Genomic DNA, 27,980 nt, shown 5'->3' on the forward strand with positions numbered 1-27,980 from the left:
GTACAGCCTGAACTGAATTTTGATTTGTGTAGAGGTGACTGGGCCCTTTAAAGAGAGAATGAAGGAACCGGGAGGGGATGAGCAGGGTCCCGGTAAAGTCAGGGAAGTGAAAGACTACAAAAACTAAAAAGGGAGGCGTGGGGAATTGGCGCTTATCAGGTAGGTTCCTACCATCCCACAGCACTGGGACACAGGACTCTATCTTCATGTGTTGGGTGGAACAAACGACACACGAATTATTTTGTGAACCTTGCATTTTCTCAGATGGGCACTTTAAGAGGAGCCAGGATTATCCCAGGGAGGTGGCTTTGAGCTGTTAGAAACTACGTTAGTGCTTCGTTCAAGTCTTTATAAGTCAAAGTTGAGGGCTAGTCTAGAAGAGGGCTCAGAAGAGCTGGCTAGAGTTTGGTGAAGGACAGAATTTTAGTGTTTTGCTTCCTAGGGGGACTACATTTGAACAACACTCTTGAATAAATGTTTGTTATATTATCTTATTATTACCCTTAGAATATGAGGTGACATTTTTCTCTATGATTTAAAAAAAAACTTTTTTGAGTTTCATCGGCAGTATTACTTTAAAAGGGTAAGAGTGTGGAATTACGACAGTGTTTGATCCACCTACCACTTCTTCCACTTTGCAAATTTTTTACACTGTCTCTTCACTCTGTCCTTTCAATAAATTCCTTCCCAAGTTTTCAGTAGCAGAAATTTTCCAAATATGACACTGTGTTAAAGTGATTTACATTGTCAATTCTAAAAATCAACAGAAATTTATTGAGGGCCTAGTAGCTTAATGCACTGAGCTGTTGTGAGCATAATGTAATTTGAAAATAGGAAAGGAAAAGACACACATAGTTTAGTTCTTTCTTTGTAATTGCTAGATGTAATGGAAAAGAGGACCTGATCTGCCCTGGCCAGTGTGGCTCAGTTGGTTGGAGCATTGTCCCATAACTGAGAGGTTACAGGTTCAATTACCAGTCAGGGCACATACTTACGATGTTGGGTGTGTGATCCCTGGTTCAGGTGTCTCTGTTTCTCTCTTTTCCTCTCCCTCTAAAACCAATGGGGGGAAAAATGTTCTTAGGTTAGGATAAAAAAAGGGACTTAATGTTCATATTTTTATGCTCTGAAGTAGAAGTGTTTATTTCTTGCACATCTTGCATCTTGTTCCATTAACACTCCCACTCCCCCTTTCTTACTTTGCTCCACTGGCCTCCTTGCTTTTCCTTAAATATACAAAGCGTCCTTCTTGCTTGGAAAGCTCTTTCCCCAGATATTGGCATGGTCTACTCCCCTCATTTCCTCCAAGCTTTGTTCAAGTACCATCCTACTCAATGAGGCCTACCCTGACCATCATATTTAAAACTGCAACCCAGCTCTGGCTGCTGTGGCTCAGTTGGTTGGCATGTCAGCCCATAACCAAAAGATTGCAGGTTTGATTCCCGGGCAGGACAGACATCTAGGCTGTGGGTGTGTATGGGAGGCGATGCTCCTCTCTCCCATAGATGTTTCTCATCCTAACTCTCTCTCTTCTTTTCTCTCTCTGAAAGCAGCCCTCTGGTGAGGATAAAAATAAAATAAAATAAAATAAAATTGCAACCCATTCTTCCCTGTACATTGCTCTCTATATTAATTTGTTTATTTATTCTATCATTTCTCCCTTTACTATAATGTCAGCTTCATTAAAATAAGTATTTTTAAAAATCTGTTTTGTTCACTGATTTTTCTCATTCACCCAGAACATTTCCTGCCACTTAGAAGGAATTCAATAAATATTTGTCCAATAAATGAATGTTTTTTGCACTGAATTTTCTACTTCCTTTCTCCAAGTTTAACCTGTCTTTCTTTCTTTCCTTCTTTTTTTTTGTATAATTTATTTTTCTTAGAACCTGGATACAATTAACTGTAACAATATGGTGCTTAACACTATGTAAGCCTCATTTTAAGTTCTCTAAACTGCCTCAGTATTTGTAAACATGAATTCACATTCCAGTAAAACTAGAAAACTAAAATTTGACATACTAACAAATTTACCCAGTATTGATGTAACTATGAAATTTTATATGTAACAAGTAGACTTTAACAGAATTTGGCCTTTTAAAACTAGCTTATGATAAACGAAGTTGTTCTTTGCTTATCTGTCCTAACCTATTCACTGTTACACAACAGACCCCCCTCTCATAGCTTTTATTATGTAAACAGATTCCTCTCCTTTGGACAGAATGAAAAAAACAAAAAACAAAATTCTCACCCAGAAAAAAACGTTAACAGACTTATCCAGTTCTAAAGTATCAGCATGAATGGAACTGGAGAGCATTAAGCTAAGTGAAATAAGCCAGGGGACAAAAGACAAATACCGTATGATCTCACCTATAAGTGGAACCTAACCAACAAAACAAACAAGCAAGGAAAATATAACCAGCAACACTGAAAGAAAAAAGACACCAACAGAGTCAAGAGGGAAGGGAGGGTACGGGGAAACAGAAGGGAAGGGTCAAGTTAAGGAACTTGTATAAAGGATCCATGAACAAAGCCAAAGTAGGGCAGGATTCAGGGAGGGAGGTGGGGTGGAGGACAGGGGAAAGTGGTGGCAGGAAGGTGGAGACAAATGTATTTGAACAAAAAATAAAAATTAAAAAAAAGAAAGAAAGAAAATGAAAGGCCAAGAACCTAGAGTCAGGAAGAAGCCTGTCTCAGGTTTAATCAAGCTGTGTTGTGTGTGCATGTTCTTCAGCCCCATTTGTTTGCCTGGATTCAGGCTCCAAGCAGGCAGAGAATTGGATTTAACCAGGGTGGTTATTTTGCCAAGGAAAGATGAGCGGCTGAAGGAGAGTTTAGGGAGTTGAGGGTGCATTTGAAGAAAGGATTATAGTGATTAACCTCGGAATTCAAACTGGGCAGGGAGGATGGGAGTCTTGGAAGGAGCAAGGGCCAGAGAGAGATTGTAGGATCAATGAATTTTAGCTTCATGAAGAATTTTTGAAGTTGTGCTAAAATCGAGGTGAACCGGAAAGACACTGAAAGTGTTTTTGTCTCCAGGTACTAACTATACCAGCAATTCTATAATCTGCAGCATTTTAAAGGTACATATACACAAAGTCTAAATGTGAGGCTTATCGGAGTGAATTTCCTTGTGAATTATTGGTTTCCCTCATCTTATATCTGAATACAAAATAAAGGAGAAGTCACATTTGATTCCTACATTCAAGTATAAAACATTCGTGGAAAAAAACACTGGCTGTATTTCTCTTGGAATGTGTTGATTATTGTACCTGAAACCTCTTTAATGTAAAACTGCTTTTCTTGTTTCTTTGCTTTTTTGCTTTCCTTATTGAATACACTGAAGAACTCTCAAAAAAAAAAAAAAAGTATCAGCAGATATAACACCAGAAATGGGTTACTTTTACTTAAGTAGTATAATAGAAAGTTACAGTGTTGACCAAAAGAAGACACAGGTTTAAGGTTGTGGGTTTGACTCCCCATCCAGTCAGGGCACATATAAGAGTCAACAAATGAATGCGTAAATAAGTAGAAAGACAAACTGATGTTTCTCTCTCTTTCTCCCTCTCTTTCTAAAATTAACAAATAAAAAAAAAAAAACCCACACAGGTTTCTCATTAAACTTTGTTTTAATGCGTCTCAAAATTCTGTGACAGATTTTTGGTCAAGTTGTTTCCATTAAAAAGTACTGATTTTAAAAACTAGTAAGTTAATAATTGCCACACACACACACACACACACACACACACACAACAAATGGTCCACAAAATATTCTCCTTTCCTTATAAAGGTTTTATGATACATTGTAATAATTATCCAGTCTTCTACTATTGAGACAAACAGTTCTGAGGCTGTTCTTCCACCACTAAGACTGGGGTGGCCTGTATTGGGGATAATATTCATTTAGCCTTTTGAGCTTTCTGGGCAGACTTGGCGACTTTGCCAGTTCCAGCTGCCTTCTTGTCCATTGTTTTGATGAAACCCACAGTAACTGTCCCACATCATGAACAGTAAACAGCAACACACATGGGCTTGCCAGGAACCATATCAATGTTGGCAGCATCACCAGATTTCAAAAACTTTGAGCCATCTTCCAGCTTTTCCCCAGAATGATGATCAACCTTCTCCTTCATCTCAGCAAATTTGTAAGCAATATGAGCTGTGTGACAATGGAGCACAGGTGCATATCCAGCACTGATTTGGCCTGGATGGATCAAGATAATCACCTGAGCTGTGAAGCCGGTTGCTTCCATTGGTGGGTAATTTTTGTTGTCACCAGTCACATTGACACTAGAGAGAAACACATTTGTCAGACACGTTCTTGACACTGAAGCCCTCATTGTCCCCAGGAAGAGCTCCACTCAAAGCTTTGTGGTGCATTTCAGTAGACATTACTTAAGTTGTAATGTTGACTAGAGCAAAGGTCACTACCACTACCATGTCTGGTTTGAGAACACCAGTCTCCACTTGGCCTACAGGGACAGTGCCAATACCACCAATTTTGTAGACATCCTGGAGGGGAGGACACAGGAACTTGTCAGTTGGACGAGTTGGCGGTAGGATGCAATCCAGAGCTTCAAGCAGCGTGGTTCCACTGGCATTACTATCTTTATGGGTGATTTTCCATCCCTTGGTTCCAGCATGTTGTCACCATTCAAACCAGAAATTCGCACAAATACTGCTGTAGTCAGGGTTGTAGCCAATTTTCTTAATGTAGGTGCTGACTTCTTTAACAATTTTCTCATATCTCTTTTGGCTGTAGGGTGGTTCAGTGGAATCCATTTTGTTAACACCAATAATTAATGTTTCACATGCAGTATGTAAGCCAGAAGAGCATGCTGATGGGTCTGCCCATTCTTGGAGATACCTGCTTTAAATTTACTAATACCACCAGCAAGAATCAGGATAGCACAGTGAGCCTGAGATGTGCTTGTAATCATGTTTTTGACAGTCTCTGTGTCCTAGGGCATCAAGGATGGTCACATAATACTTGCTGGTCTCAAATTTCCACAGGGTGATATCAATGGTGATACCATTACACTCATATTTAACTTTCAATTGATCCAAGACCCAAACATACTTGAAGGAGACTTTGCCCATCTCAGCGGTCTCCTCAATGTTTTTTGATGGTTCTTTAGTCAATCCCACCACATTTGTAGATCGGATGGCCAGTAGTGGTAGATTTGCTGGAATCTACGTGCCCAGTGACGGCAATGTTGATATGAATCTTTTCCTTTCCCATTTTGGCTTTGATTTAGTGGTGGTTTTTTACCACACCTGCGTTCTGGGGCAAACCTGTTGTAAAAAAAGTTTCAACGTTTCTTTTATCCAACTTATTTTCCTTCCACCTATACTGTTCTTCATGTTCATATAGAGATTTTTTAAAAAGATTTTATTTATTTATCTTTGTAGAGAGGGGAAGGGAGGGAGAAAGAGAGGGAAAGGAACATCGTTGTGAGAAACATCAATAGGTTGCCTCTCGCACGAGCCTTGACTGGGGATGGAATCTGCAATCCACGCAAGCGTCCTGACCGGGAGTCTAACCGATGACCTTTCACCTTCTGGTAAAATGCCCAACCAACTGAGCCACACCGGTCAGGGCCATACACTAATTTTTATTTTCTTTTTGGCTGGGTGTGTAGGGCCTTTTAATTAGGGAAATGGGATCATATAATACCCATCACTCAGCCACCCATTTTTTCACCTAACAGTACTAGGACAATAGTTACAGATCCTACATTCTCTTTAATGCTTGCATAACGTTCCGTCGGATGTACGGGTACACTACTTTTTCACTCCCTCCACCTTGGACCAGCCCATTCCAGGTCGCTCTCATTTTTCCTTTCAGGTAGCGTCATTTACCCATTCATCTCGTACCCAGCAATCCCCGGAACACAGTGATCACTCAATAAGTATTTGGAGCTCCGCTGGTCTATTTTAGATAGCGGTTAGCTGGGTGCATTCTTTGAGAAGGAAGGATTGAAGGGACACGAGAGGATTCTAGTGAAGAAATAAGGTGTTTCATCCGAACGGATGGAAAGGAAGGAGAGCTGGATGATCTTCCTTTGGTCCCTTTGGTGTCTCCCTGAAGCAGGGGAGGTCTGGAGAGGGCAGGCAGGCTTGGCGAATCAAGTGGACCAAAGTTCAGCGCTTTTGGAGGATACTTGGACCTAGGGTGTCAGAAGCGGGAGTTGGCAAGGGGCTGACTTGGGAGGTGCTCGGAGGAGGCGCGGCCGGTAGGGGGCGGGGCGAGCGGAGCGCGCAGTTGCGCAGTAGCGGGCGTGAAAGGCAGGCGGGCGCTCCAGATCTCCAGAGTCCTGAGTTCTTGGAGATATGAGGCGCGCATCCCGGGAGCTCGTCTCTCCGCTTCTGGTCCTGGGGTTGCTGCTGTGCAGCTGCGTGTGCCCCGGGATCACTGAGCTACGGGCCCCGCCTGATAAGATCGGTAGGTGACAGTGGGGCGCCGCGGAAGGAGATGCAGGAGCGCTCCCTGCTCCTGGCGGCCGCAGCGTAGGGTGCCAGGCCCTGCAGCCGCGACGCGGGACAGGCCGCGGGGTCGAGCCCTTTGCGCAGGTTTCGATCTTCCCGGTTTGCGTCTCAGTGCTGCTTTCGGTGCCCGAGGGACCGTGCCTTCCTGGGCGTGGAGATGTGTCCACTTGAGGAATGGGCCATGGAAGGGGGGGCCCAGGTGGGCGGGCAGCTTCCAGGCGTCCTTGCAGACCCTGCCTCAGAAGGCTGGTGGTAGGGGGAGACCGAGCCCCATCTAGCCGCCTTCCTCTGCAGTACCTTTGGGAGGCCAGTCTTCTGGTTGGTCCTGGAGCGACGGGCCGCTTACGCTCTGCAGATGACAGGCACATGCGGGCTCGGCACAACGAGCAGTGGAAGACTGGCTGATCCCGTCCGCTTTCCTCGATAGGGTGAAACCGCCTTTCCCTTTTCCGCTTTGTTGCGGTTGGCCTGCCCTCAGAGGCCCCTGGCTGGCACGGTTTGCCTGCCTAGGGTTACTACAGAACTGAAATAATCCACTCTTTTCCTAGTTTCAGTCTTTTTTTGTTTTGCTTCCTGTTTTTTTTGCTTTGTTTCTTATTTCCTTTAAAACTGTTCTTTGGGATTATTAACCTGTCTACACTAATGAAATAACACATCTAGGCAAAAATGGCGACCGCCTCATTTAAAATGCTGCTGGAAAGACTCACCTCCTCAGTTCCCAAGAGGAGGCTGGGCAAGTTGGGCAAGACTCATTGCTGCCTCCACAAAGAACTGTTAGAATCTTTGGGCATCTGGCAAAAACAAAAACAAAAAAACCCCAAATAATTAATGTAAATTTTTAAGTTAATTTACTGCCACTGTTGTCTGGGGGCAATGTTTACATGCAGATTCAGAGTTGCATCTTCACAGCAACTGTCACTGGCCTACCCCATGTAGGCCTCCCTAAACTGTTGATAGTAGCCTTAAGTAACATCTGCTATTGCTTAATGGCTTTTCAAAAACAGTAAAACACACAAAGCTGGTAAAAGGGAAAGAAACTGTTCCTTTTTTTCCCCTCCATAGCAATAATTGGAGCTGGAATTGGTGGCACTTCAGCAGCCTATTATCTTCGGCAGAAATTTGGGAAAGATGTGAAGATTGATGTGTTTGAAAGAGGCCAGGTGGGGGGCCGCCTGGCCACCATGACTGTGCAGGGGCAAGAATATGAAGCAGGAGGTTCTGTCATCCATCCTTTAAATCTGCACATGAAGCGTTTTGTCAAGGATCTGGGTATGTAATTTGGTCTTAGAGCTATGCAGCTTTCTATGTGACCACCATGAATATTTTTGTCAGATAGGGGGCTGAAACTTTTCCACCTTGCTAATTGTCTTTTACAGACAAGTTGGTAAAACTAGTTTCCTTACTTTCCTTCTAGAAGTTGGTACTGCCATAGTTAGGAGGCACTCTCCTGTAATGGGACACTAGTTATCAGTATCTTCAGTTATCTGGAATTACAGCCATGGGGTTGGGGTGGGGTGGGGATGGTTGCTGTTGTCAGTCCTTCAACCTGAGGGTTTCTGTTGAACCATAGAATGGCTTGAGTTAGCAGAAACCTAATGTGCTCATTTTTTGGTTGGGGAAATGAGGCCCAGAGGCTTGAAGTGTTTGGCTTAACGTTACTCACACAGCTGTGGGTACATGTGCTTAGAAGTTGGGACATCTGACTGACTACTTCCCTACCTGCAGAGGAGCTGGATAGGTTGTGAGGAAATTTGGCAGGCCTTTGCAGGCCCTTTCCTTAAGGAATATTGGGTAATATTGGCCTCCTTCCAGTTATCTGAAATATCCAGTTATACAAAACAATATTGGCACAGGAGTAGGGTGCCTCCTTTCCCTTAGCTGCCTTCCATGTCTCCTGTGGATACTTCCTAAGCCACTCTTTTCTCCATGAGGGCAAGTGTATGTCAGGAGAAATTTATGCTGCAAAGATTCATGTCTGACATTTCTCCTTTTAAATTGGATTCAGTTGGTACTCTGCTTTTGTCTTTGATTTTTTAGTCACTTTGGACTAAATATAGCCTGTCTGATTTTGATATATCTGCATGATCCATCTGACTCATCTTTTAGAGAATCTGCTTTTGGACAGTATAGTGATTGTCTAGTGTATTGTGCCAGTATTCTAAAAATAGAGATTAATATGTCTCCTAAGAACTGGGAGAGGCTTGGAGTTCACTCACTTTAGAGTATCCCCACTAGCTTGAGATTACCTTCTTTCATTTGATCAGTGTAGGAACTACTGACTTAGCTACCCCTTCTCTGTTTTTGCAGGTCTTTCTACTGTCCAGAGTTCTGGAGGCCTAGTGGGGGTCTCTAACGGAGAGACTCTGGTGTTTGAGGAGAGCAGCTGGTTTATAATTAACATAATTAAATTAATTTGGCAGTATGGATTTCAGCCTCTTCGTTTGCACATGTGGGTAGAGGATATACTTGACAAGTTTATGAGGTAATTTTTTTCTCCTATTTAACCTAAGACTTTTCAGTTAGATAATCTGTAAGAATTATAGTTTCTTGGAACAGTTCTCTACCTAACTGCAAGATAAGTTTGTTAGGCAAAATGTTTTATATAAAATATGCAGACCATTTATCTAGTTGGAAATTGAAAGGGTAGTTTATTTTCGTTTCTGAACATGTATTTTGCAAATGCTTGCTTAGTGTTGCTAGATACTCTTAAATGATCTACAAATATTAACTTCTTGAATTCTCATGACAACTCTCTAGGTAGATACTTTTCATTAGCTTTTTTTTACAGATGTGGAAGGTGAAGGCATGGAGAAGTTTCAAGTGTGCAAGTATACCCACCTGTTAAGTGGTAGAGCCAGAGTTCCTACCCAGGCAGGCTGACTCTAGAGTCCTCACTGCTAAATCTCTGCACTGTGCTGACATTGTGTATCAGGGGAATGAGGTCATGTGCACAAGAGCTTGTAAACAGGATAAGAAAAATGAGCTTTAATTGCAACATGATGTTTTAATGAGCCAGTAACATGAGGTAGAGTATCAGTTCTATGCCCTAAGAATTTAAATTAAGATATTAAATTCCAGCATTGTTCTGGGCAGTGACAGTACAGGTGACTCTTTTTCTTTATGCTTTTCAAAATTGTTTATGTGTCTGAGTGTGCTTTGCTTTGGTAACTAAGTATGATCACATAAAATAACCAGTCTTAACTTGAAAAATGCAACCTACTTTTTAAAAAGATTTTATTTATTTATTTTCAGAGAGAGGGGAAGGGAGGGAGGAGAGGGAGAGAAACATCAGTTAGTTGCTTCTTGCACACCCCAACTGGGGATCTGGCCTGCAACCCAGTGCCTTGACTGCGAATTGAACCGGTGACCTTTTGGTTCACAGGCTGGCACCTAATCCACTGAGCCACACCTATTTTTTATTTATTTTTAATTTTTACTTACTGATTTTAGAGGGAGAGGGCAAGGGGGATGGGGAGAGAGACAGACAGACATCGGTTTATTGTTCCACTTATTTATGCATTCATTGGTTGCTTCTTGTATGTGCTCTGACTAGGGGTGGAACCACAACCTTGGCATATAGGGATGATGCTCTGGCAAACTGAGCTACCTGGCCAGAACTGGTTTACTATTTTAGATACTGCAGATAATTCAACTTGTAAATGTTATTAATATTTCATTACTATGACTGTTCCAATGTAAAGGTAAAATTACATGTGCCTGTTATGTGCCAGGTACTGTTCTAGGTCCTGATGATGTACAACCTCGAACATGTGCCTGCCCTCAAAAAATAAAATATACATTCTAGTAGAGAGACAAACAATAAACTGATTACTAAGAAAGTATATAGAGGCCTGGGGACCTGGGGCTGTGGACGGGAGGTGGGAGGTTAGAGAAGGGGATGGGGCAGGAACGCCACAGTGTGTAGGGCACAGGGAGGAGGAGGAGGGAGACACCGTGCACACACGCACACGTAGGACAAGATGGCCAGAGACGCAGCAGCACCCTGAGCTGTCAGGTGTTCCGCAGCCATCATGGGATCCACTGTATGGTGGGGGTTGTGCCCAGGTGGGCCCGCCGGCTTGCTGGGATGAGATTCCATGGCAGAATCTCCTGAAACGTGCCCTCGCTGCTCGATCTGACCCCATGCATGTCTGCAGGTGGTGTGAAATTCTGTCAGGGTGGCCTTGAGATGCTGGCAGCTGTGTTCGGACCTGGTAACTTACAAGCTTAAAATTAAATTTGACTGATGATGGTTCTGACCAAGTACAGCCCTTTATTTGAGATAAACCATTTTAAAGACTGAGACTGTGTAGTTCTATATTTGAGGATAAAGAAAATCTTTGCAAAAGTCTGTATTTTATATAGTAAAAATGTGACTCTTGAGACAATTTCTAAAGGGCCTGTGCAAGGTAATGGGTTGGTGGAAGCATTTACACCCAGTCAGCTTGAAGAGTCTCAGATGGACCCTACCACTGATAAACCAAGATCGCAGTCCACTATGGGGAATAGAGGAAAATGGGTTAATACCATGGTGCTGTGATAATGTACAACCAAGACAGAATTCTTTTTGTTTTTTTAAGATTTTATTTATTTGACTTCTAGTCAAGATGGAGGCATAGGTAAACGTTTTTTGCCTTCTTGAACAACAATAGGAGAAATTACAACTTACTACAAAACAAATATTACCCAAAGTAGTCAGAAAATTGAGCTGTATGGAAGTCTGACAACCAAGGATTTAAAGAAGCCACATTCATTCAGTGGCTAGGAAGGGTGGAGATGCAGAGTTGTGCAGAGAGACGCGGAGATGCGGAAAGGGTGGTCCCACATCCACATGTGGTACATAAAAAATCAGGAAGAATACCTTAGGAGTGAAGGATCGCAGCCCCAGACCAGACCACCTAGGGTTCCAGTGCCAGAAAAATAAGTCCCCATAAATTCTGTCTATAAAAAACAGTGGGGGTTGGGGTGGTGGAAAAAACTATGGGATTCTTAGGTGACTCCTCTTAAATGGCCTGTGACAGACTTAGGACTTTCAGACCCCATGGAATTCAGCACCAGTGCAATAGCTGGAAGGGCACCAGTGGCATATGGGGAGAAATTGAAGTGACTGGCACCAGAGTGAGTACTGGAGACAGCTTCCTCTGGGCAAAACTCCAGAGGCCAGGCAGTGGCACTGTCCCCTCTCTGAGCCCTCTCCGACTCAGAGCAACAGAACAGTAAAACAGGTTGACCTGCCCTGGTGATTACCTAAGGCTCTGCCCCACCAAACTTACAGGCGTGCTTTTCTACAATAGGCCACACTACTAAGACAGGAAGTTAAAGCACATCTACTTAATACACAGATATGAACACAGAAAGCCTGCCAAAATAACACGAAGAAATATGGCCCAAATGAAAGAATAGAGCAGAACTCCAGAAAAACTAAACAAAATGGAGATAAGCAAACTTTCAGAGATGCAGAGTTCAAAACGGTGGTTATCAGGATGCTCTATGGACTCACTGGGTACTTCAACAGCATGAAAAAGATCCAGACAGAAATGAAAATTACATTAAGTAAAATAAAAAAAAAATCTATAGGGAACCAACAGTGGAGTATATGAAGCTGAGAATCAAATCAATGATTTGGAACATAAGGAAAAAGCATTCAATCAGAACAGCAAGTAGAAAGAAATTCAAAAGAATGAGGATAGAAAAAGGAGCCTCTGGGATATCTTCGAACATACCAGCACCTGAATCATAGGGATGCCAGAAGAAGAGGAAGAGCAAGAAATTAAGCACTTATTTGAAAAAATAATGAAAGAAAACGTTCCTAATTTGATGAAGGAAATAGACATACAAGTCCAGGAAGCACAAAGAGTCCCAAACAAGATGGATGCAATGAGGACCACACCAAGTCACATCATAGTTAAAATGCTAAAGCTTAAAGATAAAGAAAGAATCTTAAAAGCAGCAAGAGAAAAGCAGGTAGTTACCTATAGGGGAATTCCCAGAAGATTGTCAGCTGATTTCTCAAAAGAAACTTTGCAAGCTAGAAGGGTCTGGCAAGAAGTATTCTAAGTGATGAAAAGCAGGGTCTTACAACCTAGATTACTCTATCCAGCAAAGCTATCACTTAGAGTTGAAGGGCAGATAACTTGCTTCTTGGACAAGGTAAACTAAAGGAGTTCATCATCACCAAGTCTTTATTGTATGAAATGTTTAAGGGACTTACTTAAGAAAAATAAGAAAATCAAAACTAAGAACATTAAAATGGCAGTAAGTTCACAGCTATCAACAATTGAATCTAAAAAACAAACTAAGTAAACAAACAGAACAGAAACAGAATCATAGATTTGGAGATCATTTGGAGGGTTATCAGTTGGGAGGGGAAAGGGAAAGATTGGGGAAAAGGCGCAAGGATTAAGAAGTATGAGTTAGTACGTACAAAATAGATGGAGATGTTAAGAAGAGTATAGGAAATGGAATAGACAAAGAACTTACATGCATGACCCATGGACATGAACTAAGGGGGGAATTGCTGGAGGGAATGGGGGTACTGGGTGGAGTGGGCAAAGGGGAAAAATTGGCACAACTGTAATAACATAATCAATATTTAACAATTTTTTTCATTTATTTATTTTTAGAGAGAGGGGACGGGAGGGAGAAATAGAGGGAGAGAAACATCCATCAAGTTGCCTCTCCTACATGCCCTGGCTGGGACTGAACCCGGAACTTCGGCATGTTCCCTGAGCAGGAATCGAAACCTGGACCTTTCTGTTGAGGCCCAGCCAACTGAGCTACACCAGCCAGGGCAAGACAGGATCCTTTTAACATAGATTTTATGAAATGACTAAAGATAATAGATTTCTTACCTATTATAAATGGACAGTGAATTTGACTTCCTAAAGACTTTTTGTGTCATTAAAAGAAGTCCATTTTTGACATTTGATGATGAAAAATGGCATGTTAACAGATGAGAGTCTGTATGCCTGGAGTTTTTTTTTTGTTTGTTTTTGTTTTTTTTTGGTTGATTTGTATGAATATAACCTTGTAGAATGTTAACTCCCAATAAAATTTCTAACTATTTTATCTTTTTCTTAATACTAGAGACAGACAGACAGACAGACAGATGTTGATTTGTTGTTCCATGTATTTATGCTTCATTGGTTGCTTCTTGTATGTGCTCTGACCTGGATCGAACAGCAACATTGGCGTATCCAGATATCCCTCTAAACTAACTGAGCTACCTGCCCAGAACAAAACTTCTAACACCTGAAGGAAAAAGAAAGAGCCCTGGCTGGGTTTTTCAGTTGATTGGTGCATTACCCCTGTACACTGCAAGGTTGTGGGTTTGATTCCTGGGTTTGAATTCTGGTTGAGGTAAGAATGAGAGGCAACCCATTAATGTTTCTCTCTCTCTCTCTCTTCCCCCCTTCAGCCTCCCTTCTTCTCTCTCTAAAATCAATAAACATATTCTTAGGTGAAGATTAAAAAAAAGAAAAGAACATATAGAATTTGTGTAGAGATGGGCAGTTGCTTTTTAAGGAAGGTAGATGGCATGTTGCTGCATACTCACCAGGAAAACCCAGGTCCAATGGCATCAGACCATCTGTATGTATCATTTTCTTTTGCTACCTGGCCAGGGCCATGTATCATTTTCTTTTCTGTGGTTTGCTTGACATATAGAGAATTGCCCTTTGAAAAATTAAAAAAATCACTTTTTACGTGGATTTAGGGTATTGCAGAACTATCAAAAAAGACCCAGTGAGGGGATATATAGATTATACTACTTTTAAAGAAGATTTTATTTATTTATTTTTAGAGAGGGGAAGAAAGGGAGAAAGAGAGGGATAGAAACATCTGTGTGAGAAACATTGATCAGTTGCCTATTTGACATACCCCAACAGGGGACCGAACCTGCAACCCAGGAATGTGCCCTGACCAGGAATTGAACTAGTAGTCTTGCTGGACGACTACTCCAGCCCAACCATCTGAGCCATGCTGCTCAAGGCTAGATTATACTATTTTTATTTTAAAAAACAATTCTCAAGTGTATGTCTTCCTGGTGGACTAATCCTTATCATTGCAAAATATCCTCTTTTGTCTATAGTAACAATTTTTAGATTTTTAAAAATTTACTTATTGATTTGAAGAGGGAAAGAGAGGAAAGTAGGGGGAGAGAGATTGGTTTTTATTGTTCTACCGATTTTATGCCTTCATTGGTTGTTGCTTGACTGGGGATAGAACCTGAAACCTTTTGGTGTATGGGATGATGCTCCAACCAACTGAGCCACATTGGCCAGGGCTAAAATCTATTATTAAAAAAAAAAAAGTCAGAAAAAATAAGTTGGGAATGTAATTAGGAAGCAGCACTATGCAAGGTGATTGTTTTGAATATAAGAGATACTATAGAACTTCTTGGAGATTTATTAAAAGGAATGAGAAGCAGGTATATCAGTTACTCATTTTAGTAATTCGAATATAATCCTGACTCAAGATCAGGAAAATGAGAATGAAGTAACCAGAGAGATGTTAGAAAGATTGCTACGGTTTCCTTCTTGGGTGGGAGAAGCAGAAAGGAGAAGTGAAAATATTTGTTTGAAACTGAGTGAACTGAGGATGTCAGATGTGACTTGTCATTTTTGTTTGGGATAGAGAGTGGGTGGAGAGGATCGAGTGTGATGAAAAGATAAAGATAATTTTCGTCTTGGCTGGTATGGCTCAGTGGTTTGAGTGCTGGCCTGTGAACCAAAAAGTTGCTGGTTTGATTCCTGGTCAGGGCACATGCCTGTATTGCAGGGTCAGTCCCTGATCAGGGTGCCCAGGGGGCAAGCGATCCATGTTTCTCTCGCACATCGATGTTTCTCTCCCTCTCCTTCTCCTTCCCTCCCCCCTCTCTAAAAAATAAAATCTTTTAAAAAATGCTATAATTTTAGACATGTCTGTGTTACTGAAAGATGAAAAGATGAATGTGAACAAGATGTACCCACATCTTTAAAGGTTTCCTTGTGACCATATTAATACAGAAGAGTGTATACAGTAAACTTCAAGTGGAGGTGGAGGGAGAGTGAGGGCTCAGAGCTTCTGGGATACCTGGGGAAGACGAAGGCTGAGGTCTCTCACATGATAATTAGGAACTCATCAGAAAGAAACATGAAAGTCAGTTTGAGTCATATGATGCTATTTCCCTTCCTTATGCATCCTCTTACCCCTATCTTGTTTGGTGTTTAATGGCCATTTCTTTTTTTCAAAAGGATCTACCGCTACCAGTCTCATGACTATGCCTTCAGTAGTATAGAAAATTTACTACATTCTCTAGGAGGGGACGACTTCCTTGGAATGTTTAACCGAACACTTCTTGAAACCTTGCAGAAAGCGGGCTTCTCTGAGAAATTCCTCAATGAAATGGTTGCTCCCATCAATAGGGTCAATTATGGCCAAGGCACAGACCTCAATGGCTTTGTAGGTAAGCCAAGGCTTGGAACAGTTTTAGAACTGGTTCACGGAGGGGCTTCCCTGATGTTATGGCGACTCCTGACCTAAACTACCTTTCTCTGTGAAACCTCAGACATTTTTGGTAAAATTGTGTAAATGTAGATGTGCCTTTTTGTGGGGAGAGAGTCCTTAGCTTTCATTAGTTGAGTGGTTCTCAACTGGGGGAGATTTTGTCCCCAGGGGCCATTTGACAATGTGTGGAGACATTTGGAGCAGGACTTACCTAATAGGGGAGGGAGTGGTTGGAGGGCCCCTTATAGAGTTAGAATCAAAACACATTTTTTTTTCCTGCTGCTGACAGGGGCAGTGTCACTATCTGGTGCTGATTCTGGCCTTTGGGCAGTAAAAGGTGGCAATAAACTTGTTTGCTCAGGGCTCCTTCAGGCTTCCAAAAGCAACCTTATATCTGGCTCAGTAATGTACGTAGAGGAGAAAACAAGGACCAAGCAGACAGGTGAGCTTGAATTTCTATTTTATGGTTCCTGATTTCCCCTGTAGAAAATAATTGCTCAGGGAGAAAAACCTGTCTTCCTCCATTTCTCACTCAGTTCCAAACGATGGAATTTTAAATTGTATATTTTGTGCCATGTAGAAATATTCCCAAATGTACTCAAGTACAGAGGCATGACTCCTTGGATTTAAAAAAATCTAATTCTCAAAAGTAAAAATTCCTTATTTTGTACTTATTGACAAGGTATTGTTTTTAAGTAGATAATTGGCCTCAATTTGGGACAGTTATCTTAAAAGATAAAGTCTTTTTTTATTTAAGAGAAAGGTTGAGGGCGAGGAGAGAAACATTGATTGTTGTTCCACTTATTTATGCTTTTATTGGTTGCTTCTAGAATATGCCCTGACTAGGGATCAAACCCACAACCATGGTGTATCAGGGTGATGCTCTGACCAACTGAGCTACCCAGCGAGAGCTTAAAGTCTTTAATATTTTAGGATTATAAACTACTAAAGTATAGAATTATTTTTAGGAGGTGTAAAATATAGTATGTTAGAAGCACTAAAGAAATGTATGCTTCCTTATTTCCTCTAGGAAACCCCACAAAGATGTATGAAATTGTCTACCAAACTGGATCTGACACCCATTCAAACTTTTATGACATCGTGTTGGTGGCCACTCCATTGAATCAAAAAATGTCCAATATAACTTTTCTCAACTTTGATCCTCCAATTGAGGAATTCCATCAATACTACCAACATATAGTGACAACTCTTATTAAGGGGAAGTTGAATTCAACTACTTTTACCTCTAGAGCCTTAGAGAAATTTGATCTCAGTACTATCTTAACCACTGATAATTCAGATTTGTTTATTAACAGCATTGGGATTGTGTCCTCTGTGAAAAATGACAATCCTCAACCATCAGCAGATGGAGCATATGTTTGGAAGATCTTTTCCCATGAAACTCTTACCAAAGAGCAAATTTTAAAGCTCTTTTTGTCCCACGAGTATGTTACAAAGCAGCAATGGCTAGCATATCCTCACTATAAGCCTCCAGAGAAAAGCCCCTCCATCATACTCCATGATCAGCTTTATTACCTGAATGGCATAGAGAGTGCAGCAAGTGCCATGGAAATGAGTGCCATTGCAGCCCACAATGCTGCTCTCCTTGCCTATCACCGTTGGAACGGGCACACAGACATGATTGATCAAGAGGACTTATATGAGAAACTGAAAACTGAACTGTGAAATAACACTTTTATTCCCCCCCAAACCCCTGTCCTAGTTCCAAATGGAATATCACTGGCAAAAAAACCCCACCACAATCTGAGCAGAGACGTTTTGAATCAAATATTTTGCCATTATCATTGTTTAACAAGAGTAACCCCAGTGAGTCATGAGAAAATACAAGGTCTAATTAAGTGTGAAGGTGTAACTATTGCATTTGTGCCATCTCCAAAATTCCTTCCTTCCTTCCTTTCTCTTTCCTTTCTTTTCTTTCCCCTCCCTCCCTCCCTTCTCCCTCCTCCCTCCCTTCTCTTTCTCTCTCTCTCTTTCTTTTTCTGATTTTAAGAGTATGTTAATTAAAGCTGGGGACAGTGAAACAAAGGAAGGGCTTAGGGTAGAATCACTACAGAAGAGAGCCTAGGTGGTGCTCTGCTTTGGTTCCCTAGAAATGTTATAGGAAAGAAATGGGCAGCAGTGGGGCTGCTGTTAGCTCACCGAGAAGTAAAAGTTACAGTGACAGCAAGGAGGCAAGGTGGTGCAGCTGTTAGCTCACCAAAAAGTCAGAGACGAGAGGCCTTGGAAACAGGTTCAGGGGGTTAGCCTGGGATGAGCTGCTGCTGCCCACTGCTCCCTTGGTTGCAAGTCTCTTTGGGACCATTAGACTTTAGGAGAGAAAAATAAAGATGCATGCCTGAGGGTGAAGGAAGTCATTCAGTTGCTCCAGAGAGAGCCTGCTCAAAATTTCTTAACTCTTAATATCTATCAACAGTATTTTCCAGACTTGTCTGATTGTGAGAATCATCTGGAATTTGTGAAACAGAATTCCCTAGCTCCTCTGGAGATTTTAGTTCAGTAGATTTAGAGGGTAGGCCCTGGATTTTGAACAAAACTTTAAAGCATTTTAAGCTGAACACTTGAGGAAGAGCTTAGACATATGTTTTAATTGGGGATGAGTTGATTTGTGCCTCACAGGTGGATGTGATCTTTAGTCACAGTGAAATCTACTATGGGAGCTGGTATCTTATGCCTGGCTTTAGTAATTCATTATTTTTAAAGTAAATATGCCCATGACTGAAGCCTTGACTTTTAGAATGTTCTTTTGATTACTTCTGTCTTTTAGGGATAAAGTTCAGAAGCCTGAGTAGTACAACCTTAAAATGTCATACAAAAATCTCCAGTAAAATGAAAAGCATATATAAGCTATTGATTGAAGAAACTGACATTCTATGAAGCTTTTAAAAATATTGATAGTCCCTGCACCCCCCATCAGATATTCTGATTAACTGGATTGAAGATAGGACCTCACCATCATAACTTTTTAAAGTTCTTAATGTGTGACCTGCATTGCAAATCACTGATTTGGAAGCATTCTAAAATGCTTCCAAAGAGTTTTCAGTACCTGAAGAGTCCCAAGAAATCCAACCCATTATCAAAGATTCATTTTGTGAAGAATGGCTTTTTTCTCAATGAGAACTCTAGTAGTAACCTTGATAGTAAGAAGCAGTAACCTTGATAACTTGATAAGGGGCAACCTGGATTATTCCAGAGTAGTTGACATGAATAAGGTATTCAGAATGACATACTTGATGAAATTCAGCATATGCTGAAACGGTTAAGTACTTAAGCTACTGTACTATTTTGAGTGAGAAACTGCTGAAATCTTAAAATGATAGTTTTCAACCTTGGCTGGACTTTGAAATCACTTGTAGGCCTTTAAAGCTATCCAAATGATCCTAATAAGCAGCCAAACTTGAAAACCAGTTCACATCTACTGTACAAAAATCATGAATGTCCTCAGTAACTGGTAGGGACAGAAGAGCTTGTGAATTCAACAGTAACTGCAACCAAGCTAACATGTTAAAAATTTGTCAAATAGCTTTTTTCTAATTCTATTTTTAAAAAGTTATTTTTTCCTTTTGTGGTTTTAATGACAGTAACATGTAGAATGTCTATGCTAGATTAGTAAATACTAATGAAATAGTTTAATTTCTATTGCCTATAGACTTATTTTGCAATGGGATATGTTTTTACTTATAAGAACAATTTAAAGTGCTGCCATTATATCAAACCTACTCTGATTAAGTTTTCCAACAGGGCATCTGAAAATTGCTTCCTCAAAGAGCAAAACAGGTTATCAGTACATCAAGCATATTAGTTTTGTGTACTTACAGTATTAAAGTTTTTTAAAAACTGGATGAAGAAATACTATCAGAGCTTATTCATCTTTTTACGTGTTAAAAATGCAGGGCAGAATGAAATGAAGTTCTACAACTTGTGTATGCTTTGGACTCACCTGGACAGTTTAAACCATTGCTGGGCCTCACCCTGGAATTTAATAGGTTTGGAGTGATATATGTCTGCATTTCTGTTAAGGCCCAAATGATGTTGCTGGTCTAGGAACCACATTGAAAACCATTTCTACAATTCAGCTCTATGTGGTTGCAAAATATCAAGCCTATCAACTTCACTGATTTAAAATGTATTGGAAAAATGGAAAAAATTAAAGTTGGAATAAAAAAACGTATTGGATTTCACGCCAACTCTTACTATGATTCAGTTGGTTTGATCCCCTTACCAGTTTTTTGCCATACACGTTTTAGAGATACATGTAAGCCATTCACTGTTGTTTTATAAGTACCTCATGTATTCACTTTTGTGTATCCCGTTCTCTAGTTTTAAAGTGATTCAAGATTTGTAGGCTTTTTACCAGATCACAAAAAGAGCAGGCCTAAACATTTGCTTGGTAGGTTTCTTAAGGTTAGGTTTATGATACAACCATGTGTAAAATATATTTCATCAGTTTGTGTACCCTAAAATTTGTGAACTAGATTAAATATTAAGGGCAGCATTATCACTACTCTACTCCACAAAGAACAAAACACTGGAATATTTTTCTCTGGATTCCATTTCTACTCTTGGATTTAAAATATTTTCCCACTTATGTTCACAATAAACAGCAACATCATTGCTTCCTGTTTTCTGTGGTTCTCTACTTAGAATGCAGATGTACTTAGAAAAGCCAGACACCAAAATTACAAGAGTTTTGAAAATTAGTTAATGTTACAGAAGAAACCCACTCAGGTTTGCAGCTTCTTTATCTCTGTTCAGTGTTTTACATTTAATCAAATTCTTCTATATTAATGTACAAAAACCTTTGAAGAAAAAAATCAGTCCTAACCAGGAATAGCTCATGTATGAAAAAAATTGGAGCTAATGTCATTTACTGTAAGATTGGAACATCCGAGAAAGCAGTTTTTGACCAATACCAAAGTTTATTTAACAAAAGTTCAATGTGAAAATGTACAAGACTCGATTTTTATATTGTAGTAAAACAGGAGGTGTGGAGAGGGGACATAGAAGCACGCTGATTTCTCTGGCGAACACAGCCATTCTTTATACTCGTTCCAAGGCTTCTAACATGATGATACTATTGCCTCGTATTACCTAGGAAAGAGAAAAGTAAATTTGAAAAGATCACAAATCATTTAACAGACTTACCAATCATGATTAAAGAATTTTCACCAGCCCTAACTGATAGCTCAGAGGGTTGGGCGTCGTCCTGCAAACTGGTTCAATCCTGTCAGGGCACATGTCTCGGTTGCCAGCCAGGTTCCTGGTTGGGGATAGGTGAGAGGCAACTGATTGATGTTTCTCTCCCTCTCTTGCTCTCCCCCTTCCCCTTTAAGAATAGATAGATAAAATCTTAAAAAACAAAACAGGTCAGTTCAAGCCAAACAACTCAAGTCTCAAAGGCTAACAACTACCCTTTTGAGATACCAGGTCTCCAATGACTCATTTCATTGCCTTAACTGCGGGACTCAAATAACATGAACATCACTGCCCCTAAGGTATTCATAAAGGAATGGGAAAGATAGGTACAACAGAAATATGCACCTTAGTTTATGGGGGTAAGATCATTTAGGGAACAGAACAGAATGGAAGTCGCAAAAAGCAAGCTTTATGAAGAAGGCATTTTAGATGCGTTTTGAAAATTGGGTAATTATCTGGGGGATAAGAAAAGAACCTTAATTTGCAGGAAAAGGTTCTGAAGGGAAGAGGAAACAACGATAGTCTGCACCCAATCTTAGAAGGCCTCCAACACCAATCTTAAAAGTGGAAGGGACCATGGAACCAGCAATGAACCAGTGAGTTTCAGAGTGGGAATGAACCACTGTTCTGGCACCAGCACAGTCAACCTTCGGACAGCACAGGACTTAGAGGTGCTGCCCCCGACCCTTACCATGCTTTTGACTCCCCAGTCATTCCTTGAGGGGCACTCGTTCCAGGGCCCCCTGCAGATATCAAAATCCATGGATGCTCAAGTCCCTTATATAATAATGCATACAGTTGGCCCTCCGTTATCTGTGGATTCCCAACCACAGAGAAAGTAGTTGTCGATCCACAGCTGTTGAACATGTGGATGCGAAACCTAGGGATACCGTGTATTTATTGAAAAAAAAAATCCACATATAGGTGGACCTGCACAGTTTAAATCCATGTTGTTCAAGAAGAGAACCTAGAAGAGAGCTTATAGGCCTGGAGAGAATAGAAAAGGCCTGAGGACTAGCAGTGTCTGACACAGCCATTCCATAAATGAAGATAAGCCAGGATACTTACGAGAACACAGCTGAAATGGCTGGTAACTGAGTTCAAGAGGGACAGAAACATTAAGTCAAACTGGAACGCAAGAGGTCTGAATACAGGGTTTGGCAAAAGTAGGTTTGCAGTTGTGAGTACACAAAACAGTTTATTTTTGTATTATTATTTATTATATCACTTTCCATATGAACTGTGAACCCATGTTTGCCCCACCCTGTATAAAAAGCCCCTGGTGCACTACAGATCATAATGCAATCATAGATCAGGCCAGACAGCTCAAGGAGAATGTACCTGAAAAGAAGGTTGATTTACATGAAACTTGGGGGAAACTCTTTTATCTTGATATTTTTAAGTTGTTTTTCTAGTCCTGACCATGGATTTACTTTTCAAAATGCAGTAATAAAAATATATTTGAAATAAACAGTAACACAAGTATTGGAACAAGTCACTGAAAACAAAATTATACTGCTCAAACTTAAAAAAAAAAATAGTAGAGCAAAATATCAAGTCTAACAATTAGGAACTCTTACCACCTTGTAGAAGACTTTATGCCCATGACTTGCTAAAGCTAAGCTGTCCTTTAAAAGAAAAAGAATTTATTTATTTTTAGAGAGAGCGGAAGGGAAAAAGGAAGAGAAATATCAATGTTGTGTGAGAGAAACATCGATTGGCTTCCTCTTGCACACCTCCCACTGGGGACCTGGCCCTCAAACCAGGCATGCACCCTGGCCTGGGAATTGGAACAGAGACTTTTCGGTTTGCAGGATGATGCTCAACCCATCGAGCCACACCAGTCTGGGCTAAATCGTCCAGTTTCATCCACCTTTTCCAAGAAACTTGGACTTACCACTTAGTGGATATTGGTATATTGTCCTGTGATGGACAGAGAGAGGGATTTAAAGTCTGGGTCTTGCTGGCAAACACCAAAAATTCTTCAGCTGCCATCCCACTATGGACTAATGAACGTAGAAATGTTAGCACCTATAATTAAGAATTTTTGTTTTCTTCCTAATGTGAATGACTATTATCATGACCATCTTGTAACTTTTACCTTGACTACTTTTATTTATTTTTAAATTTGTTGATTTTAGAGAGGAAGTGGGGGAGGGAGGGAGTGAGTGAGAGAGAGATACCAATTTCTTGTTTCACTTATTTATGCATTCATTGGTTGATTCTTTTATGTGCCCTGACTTGACCGAGGATCAAACCCACAGTCTTGGTGTATCAGGATGACACTCTAACCAACTAAGCTACCCAGCCAGGGCTTTTGTTGACTACTTTTAAATTTGTGTGGTAAACCAGAAGTCTAGTTAATTACATACCCAATTAAAAACAGAAGTGTGATCTGTGGACGGGCAGATCAGCATCAAATGGACACTTGTTAGAAATGCAAAATCTCAGGTTCTACCCCATGCCCACTGAATTAGGATCTGCATTTTTACAAGATCATCTGAGGAGAATTCATAAGCATATGCTTAACCTTCATACACATTACTAATTTAACAAAAACAAAAAAAAACACTAGAGAGAGATTCAATTGCTTGGGGTAGAATCTAGTTTTTGTTTTTTGGGTAAACTCGGATGACTGTAAATGCTCTATACCAGTGGTTAATCTTTGCCTTACATTAGAATCATCTGGGGAACTTAAAAAAAAAAAGCCTCTATGCTACATTCCAAACTAATTTGATTCTAAGATGCAAATAAGATGGAGAACTATTGCTCTAATAAACCCTGTGGGATTCTATTACAGAATAAAGCTAAAAAATGATTTCCAACAGACACTCCAAGCTCAATGAACTCAGAGGGTTCTGTCTAACTTAAAGGTAACTGGGATATCATCACAGGTGAATGACTCCCAAATGTTAAACTTGAAGATGGAAAGTCTGATCTTGCCTATAATTCACCTAACATCAGTTTAATTCAAGACTTTGACAGAAGGGAAGTTATTGCTTAGTCCAAACAAAAAATGAAATCTCACATCTTTACTTACCACCATTCCAATATTGTTCTGTTGCCCACTTGTTGCCATCTCCACACATTCATCTATCACAAGGTTCATAAAGGGATCAAATCCCCGCAGTATTCCTTGGACATGCCTGCCACCATTTAATTTCACTATAAAAAAGGGAAAAATAAGTTTTAATAAAACTGGCTATTAACTATCAAATACTCATTAAAAATTAGGTGGAATAAAACCCAGGTATATGAGATGTATAATCCACTATCCTTACTATATGCCAAGCACTGGACTATTTTACATTTACTTCCACATTTAAAAGTGTAAGAATCCTATAAAGTAGAATTATCCTTTTTATGAGGGAACCAGAATGTATAAAAGACTTTTGAGTAACTGGTTCAAGGTTATACAGCTACTGTGTGGTAGGGCTGGGATTCAAACTGAATGAAGGCTGCTTGCCCATCTCTAAAGCCATGATCTTAACCCATACAAACTTCAAGAATTGTGTGGGTCAGGTTTTTAGTCCTTGTGTATGTCCTTTGTTTTTAAAAAAGGATAATAAATGTTCAAATATGACAAAATAGGATAATCCTGTTAATTCTGTGACAGTGAGGGTTACCTTATACAAAATTATGAAGTGTCTGAAGTTAGGTGAAATTTATTAAATTTCAAAAATTAGGTAAATAAAACCGTCTCGTTAGGATTTTGCTCAATCTGCTTAATGAATGTGAATTACAGGCTCTGTATGCTTTGAATCTTTATAGAGCTGCTCCAAACATTGCACACTGACATGTGTAAAAAGCAACTGAATAATTAGAAACAAAAAATAAAACTTACATGATAACTTCTTGTCCATAAATCTGAAAAAGCAAAGGGATAAAGGTTATATAACTGACAAAAAATTTACTCATTTTTATAAATAAGCACAAAAGTAAGTATATACTCAATTATGTAATAGTTTGCTAGTCAATATAATTTGCTAAAATTATATTTACACAATAGGAATAATGAAATTTAAAATAGTAAAAACCATGTACTGCTCTAAAAGATGAGGGAGTGGTATGCTACCTCAGTTTATACTTATACAAAGCAATGTATAAGTATTACTTACACATTGGGAAGGGGCAAGATAATCAGTAAAAATGGAATGGGCTTATATTAATATACATTGAGTTTTTATACCATGTGAATTACAAAAACATTCTTGTTTGATACTGATCTAATTTTCAATGGCTGGGTTTTACACAACAGAAAAACAAAGGTTTGATTATATTTTGGTTATTTCCAAACCAAACAAAATTGTGAAGAAATCAGAAGTTTTAACCAAACCACATCCAATCCAACATCTATTTTTAAAATTTTATATTTGAGACAGTAAGTATTGTTTTATTTAATATTATGTTTTATTCTTTAACACATTAAGTATATTCTAGCAAAATAAATGCATATTTTGAAGCTTTAAACAATTTAAACAAGAAAATCCCATCTCAGCAGAGTACTATGAAAATATTAAGCTGTGTAGTCAAATCAAGTTTTTACCTCTTCCAGTTATAGGCCAGAAAACAAGAAATTTCATTCAATTTTAATGTATAAGATAGCATGTGAGAATTCAGAGATTAGAAAGACTAGGGACCTGACAGAAGGTACAGGAAGAAACATTTACAAATAAAATATCTATAAAGTATAAAATAAGCTATTTTAGTAAGATATATTACAGAAAACACTGCAAATATAACACACATGGGCTTACTTAATCCTTGTGACAACTTTGTAAGTTATTACTAGTATTACCACCATTTTATAGATGGGGAACTGGGGCTCAGAAAGGTTAAGTAACTTGTCCAAAATTACATGGCAGATGAGAAAGTCTGAACAAACACAATTGGTTCCATTTGGCTGGAGAGGAGGGCACTCAAATATTAGTGTAATATTGGTGGTTGGATTTGATATGGAGGAGCCTGAATGCTGGGTGAAGAAGTCTCGACTTTATTATGCAGACAGCAATAAATTATGAAAGCAGCCAATTATTCTGAGACTACCGTGGCAGCAATTTTTAAGTGGTGGGAGGGAGAATTTGGTTCTACCAGGTTATCTCAACCTCAGTAACTGACATTTGGGGCTAGGTAATTCTTTGTTGTTGAGGGGTGTCCAGGGCATTGTTGAATATTTAGCAGCATCCCTGGATTCTACCCACTAGATGCTGGTAGAGCCAGACTCCCTACCCATCCAGTTAAGAACCACGGAGTTATGCTAAATCAGGAGGGGGGTATAAAAGTGTAAAAGATGGTATTTGTGAGAAAGTAAAAGAAAAAATTTAAAAGTCATTTTGGAGGCAGATCTGAAAGGATTCCACAATTCATGAAATCTAGAGATGAGAAAGGTGTTAAAACTAGTTTCATTCTCTGAAATTTTCAAATAATATGTTAAGAACCAAAAAGGAAATCTAAGATTATGAGTAACGAATGGTCCTTTTGTTAGATTTAATATGATTTCATCAGTTTCTGAGGAATTCAGAGGATACTTACAAGATTACTGGCTCACCAATAAAAGAATAACTTCCAGATAAACATTTTCATAATAATTTTTATTTTTCTTAACGTGAGGCTTATGATTTAACAATTAAGTCTTCAACCGATCCAACTAAAATAGTTTTTTGCACAAAAGGTGGCTTTGATACTAACGTGCACTTCAATGCAAAATTATTAAATATGAACTTTTCCTTTAGTCCAACTTCTTTATGGGGTGGAAGAAATAAACTATAGGCAAAATAGACCAAATGGCTGCCTCACAAAATGGTCACCTGATGAATTTTGCATCCTTTGCGCTATCCAACCACCACATGCAGAATTCTGGCATTACATGGTATAAACATGATAGAGAAGTAGGTACTTAGGAGGCAAGGAAATATCGGACCCTATCTAAAAGTAGGAATATCTTACTTTGAATTGCTGAGGGGAAAAAAGTCCTCATATAGCTCTGCTATCAGAGCAAGACATCACACGACATTCAAATATAACGTTAAGTAGAAGAAAGCAAGAAAAAGGAATGGAATTTCCAAGTCAAAGTTCAAAGAAACAGTACAAACACATTCTTAAGATTAAGGTGGCTTTTGATTTCTCATATACTATTAAACACTTCCATTTAACCCACATCGTTAGTTTCTTATGGAGTTAGTCTACAGCCACCTGATGTAGAATAGGATGTTATATAAGATAGTCAACAAAGTGTAGGATTTGAGATCCTCAAGTAACGGGAGAGATGTAGGGTCCGGAGCTTCGGCTAGGTCAAGACGGCTCAATACAAGAACCACCGTGGCCTTGGGTAACCATGCCGACCAAGGAGAAAAGCAACAACTGCGCGGGTTTCCAGCCCAAAAGAGCAGGACCCACGTTGGGATCTTGGAGGCCTCGGACCCGAGTACGCACGCCACGCGCACTGACCGGAAACGGAGGGGAATTGAAAGAGCTTAAGGCATACAAAGAAGCTGCCAACAACCCGCGGCCCTCGAACATACTTACTTTTTTAGCTCAGGAGGGTGAGCTTTGCTCATAGTGTCTGTTCAGCGAGATCAAAGATACCTCCGAAAGAAATTCTTAGCCTCTTACGCTCCCGTGGTAGGCCCAGAGTTTGGCGTCTGGTGTCACCGATCCCCTTAGCCAATCGATTGCCGGCAGCTTTCACATTTCACCTCGCGATACTTGGGGAAGCCTGAGCGTACCATCAGCCCCGAGCTTCCGGTTGCGTCGCCAGCGATTGGCCAGAATGGAAGGATTGAGCCTCCGGG

General features: G+C 40.0%; 2 protein-coding genes across 4 annotated transcripts; one reads left to right on the top strand and one right to left on the bottom strand.

Annotated features, from left to right (window-relative positions):
* The first annotated feature begins 6,265 nt into the window (after nucleotides 1–6,265).
* Nucleotides 6,266–20,640, top strand: PCYOX1 (prenylcysteine oxidase 1). Of its 2 annotated transcripts, XM_054586811.1 has the most exons (6): nucleotides 6,266–6,445; nucleotides 7,552–7,758; nucleotides 8,797–8,971; nucleotides 15,723–15,934; nucleotides 16,265–16,417; nucleotides 17,006–20,638. In XM_054586811.1, exons 1-6 carry the CDS (start codon nucleotides 6,334–6,336, stop codon nucleotides 17,659–17,661), a joined length of 1,515 nt encoding a protein of 504 aa, XP_054442786.1. In that variant the 5' UTR covers nucleotides 6,266–6,333; the 3' UTR covers nucleotides 17,662–20,638. The 2 variants fall into 2 exon arrangements, with proteins under 2 accessions (XP_054442786.1, XP_054442787.1); XM_054586812.1 differs by lacking the exon at nucleotides 16,265–16,417 and having other exon boundaries at nucleotides 17,006–20,640.
* Nucleotides 20,641–20,892: 252 nt separating this feature from the next.
* SNRPG (small nuclear ribonucleoprotein polypeptide G) lies at nucleotides 20,893–27,865 on the bottom strand. 2 transcript variants are annotated; one of them, XM_054586813.1, is made up of 5 exons: nucleotides 27,715–27,865; nucleotides 25,034–25,056; nucleotides 24,230–24,354; nucleotides 23,087–23,195; nucleotides 20,893–21,084 (listed from the first exon to the last, which is right to left on the bottom strand). In XM_054586813.1, exons 1-4 carry the CDS (start codon nucleotides 27,744–27,746, stop codon nucleotides 23,136–23,138), a joined length of 240 nt encoding a protein of 79 aa, XP_054442788.1. In that variant the 5' UTR covers nucleotides 27,747–27,865; the 3' UTR covers nucleotides 20,893–21,084; nucleotides 23,087–23,135. The 2 variants fall into 2 exon arrangements, with proteins under 2 accessions (XP_054442788.1, XP_054442789.1); XM_054586814.1 differs by lacking the exon at nucleotides 23,087–23,195.
* Nucleotides 27,866–27,980: the final 115 nt, after the last annotated feature.

Source organism: Pteronotus mesoamericanus, unplaced genomic scaffold (assembly GCF_021234165.1).
Source record: "Pteronotus mesoamericanus isolate MK-2021 breed Mesoamerican mustached bat unplaced genomic scaffold, CSHL_Meso_final contig_98, whole genome shotgun sequence".
Taxonomy (NCBI): Eukaryota; Metazoa; Chordata; class Mammalia; order Chiroptera; family Mormoopidae; genus Pteronotus; species Pteronotus mesoamericanus.

Excerpts from the sequence above, each read along its gene's own strand:
- PCYOX1 (XM_054586811.1), top strand. The coding sequence starts at position 6,334 with ATGAGGCGCGCATCCCGGGAGCTCGTCTCTCCGCTTCTGGTCCTGGGG. Across the intron at positions 7,759-8,796 it reads GCGTTTTGTCAAGGATCTGG|GTCTTTCTACTGTCCAGAGT; the intron begins GTATGTAATTTG and ends CTGTTTTTGCAG. Across the intron at positions 8,972-15,722 it reads ATACTTGACAAGTTTATGAG|GATCTACCGCTACCAGTCTC; the intron begins GTAATTTTTTTC and ends TTTTTTCAAAAG.
- SNRPG (XM_054586813.1), bottom strand. The coding sequence starts at position 27,746 with ATGAGCAAAGCTCACCCTCCTGAGCTAAAAAA. Across the intron at positions 24,355-25,033 it reads TATGGACAAGAAGTTATCAT|TGAAATTAAATGGTGGCAGG; the intron begins GTAAGTTTTATT and ends CCTTTTTTATAG. Across the intron at positions 23,196-24,229 it reads AGAACAATATTGGAATGGTG|TCCATAGTGGGATGGCAGCT; the intron begins GTAAGTAAAGAT and ends TACGTTCATTAG.